Source organism: Monodon monoceros, unplaced genomic scaffold (genome assembly GCF_005190385.1).
Source record: "Monodon monoceros isolate NGI ecotype Baffin Bay Population unplaced genomic scaffold, NGI_Narwhal_1 Super_Scaffold_7, whole genome shotgun sequence".
In the NCBI taxonomy this organism is placed as follows: Eukaryota; Metazoa; Chordata; class Mammalia; order Artiodactyla; family Monodontidae; genus Monodon; species Monodon monoceros.
Genome location: NW_021703784.1, coordinates 100442667 through 100444092, shown reverse-complemented (window position 1 = coordinate 100444092; position 1426 = coordinate 100442667). Strand labels below are relative to the sequence as shown.

At 58.2% G+C, this 1426-nt stretch overlaps 1 protein-coding gene across 2 annotated transcripts in view; it reads right to left on the bottom strand.

The window, feature by feature from the left end:
* Window positions 1-278: 278 nt before the first annotated feature.
* The window catches only part of POLA2 (DNA polymerase alpha 2, accessory subunit), a 25741-nt gene continuing 24593 nt past the window's right edge, over window positions 279-1426 (bottom strand). Inside the window, exon 18 of one of the 2 annotated variants that reach the window (XM_029208322.1) lies at window positions 279-775. In XM_029208322.1, the coding sequence (XP_029064155.1) occupies window positions 626-775 (150 nt within the window). In that variant the 3' untranslated portion in view covers window positions 279-625. The remainder of the gene's footprint in view (window positions 776-1426) is intronic. The other variant, XM_029208323.1, reaches the window with a different exon arrangement.

Genomic DNA, 1426 nt, shown 5'->3' with positions numbered 1-1426 from the left:
TCTGGGAGGCCGCCCCTCCCGATGGAGGGGTCAGGCTGGGACCACAGCAGGCCGGCGAGGACCATGCTGGGCGGGCCCGGCCCGCAGCCAGCTGCTCGCTCCATGGCCCGAGCCCAGCGCCTCCTCAGCACAGAGGCTGCGGGGGCCTTGGGAGCAGCCTTAGGAGGATCGGGGCTGGGGCTGGGTGGAACCCAGTGTGACAGACGCTGCACAGAGGTCCAGGAGGGCAACATTCTTTGTTCACTACCAGGAAAAAGACGGAGCGGAAAAAAGATTAAACTCAGAAGTCACAGAATTTACTTTCATATCTCCAAAAGTTGTTTCTATGTCTGACTCAGTAGGAAATCGCAAAGCCTTGACCTTCCTGAGCGTACCGCGTCCACGGCCAGTTCTCGCTGGGCTCCTAGTGTCCATGAAGAAACAACAGCTTTCTTCCAGAGAAGCTCGACGCGGAGTAGGGATCCAGCTGCCCAAGGTCTTCCCGCTGGGCCCCCTGCCCGCAGCCCTGTCCTCCCCAGCTGGCTGCCCCCTCTCCTTCCACGGGTGGGATCTTGGCAGAGGTCTACTCCCGGGCTCTCAGTGTCTGGGAGGCCCGCACGACGGGGGGATGACAGAGGACCGAGACTCAGATCCTGACCACCTGGGCAGCAGTACATGGGCTCCGCCTGCCCTCGGCGCCCGCGGCCTGCCTCCTAAGGTAGAGTCGGCCGAAGGTGCCCCCCACCTGCCCTTTGGTGAGGCGCCCAGGATTCACACAGACGCAGCCAAGGATGTCCTGGGGGAAGGAAAGAAAGACTATGGGTTTGGAAAGGCCAAAATCATCGGGACTGATGTGAAAAAGCTGGACTCATCTAACGATTAGGCCCTAAAGAGGACTTTATAAAATGGAAATGCAGGCCAACAAAACGCATCTTAAGTCAAATATGTTAATTTATTATTAGAAAACTCAGAACCTTTTGAGTCTCTGAAACAAAATAAAGAAGATGACTCGGCAGGGTGACAATCAGCTCCCAAACTTGGAGACAAACTTGATCTATTTGTTTCCCAACATGAAAAAAAGTTTACCTCTCGAGGTTGAACTGGCTCTGGTTTGGCAAGAGGGGCTTGATCAGGTGGATTCCCTGTGAGGGACCCGATCCCCGGGCAGGGCCTCAGGCGGCAGAGATGAGAATGACCGAGAGCTGCTTGGAGGTCATCTCAGAATTCAGGAGGGGGCAGGCAAGCCCAGGGCACCTGAGGTGGCCTCAGGTGCGAACCATGGTTTGAGGGTCTTCCTACCTGCCTCCGGCGCCCCCAGGCTGGGCTGACTGAGTACCGTGCCCTGGGGCGGGGAGGGCAGCGAGGGGGCGCTGCTCACTTACGCATTTTACTAACACCCCAGGCTGGGCTGACTGAGTGCCGTGCCCTGGGGCGGGGAGGGCAGCGA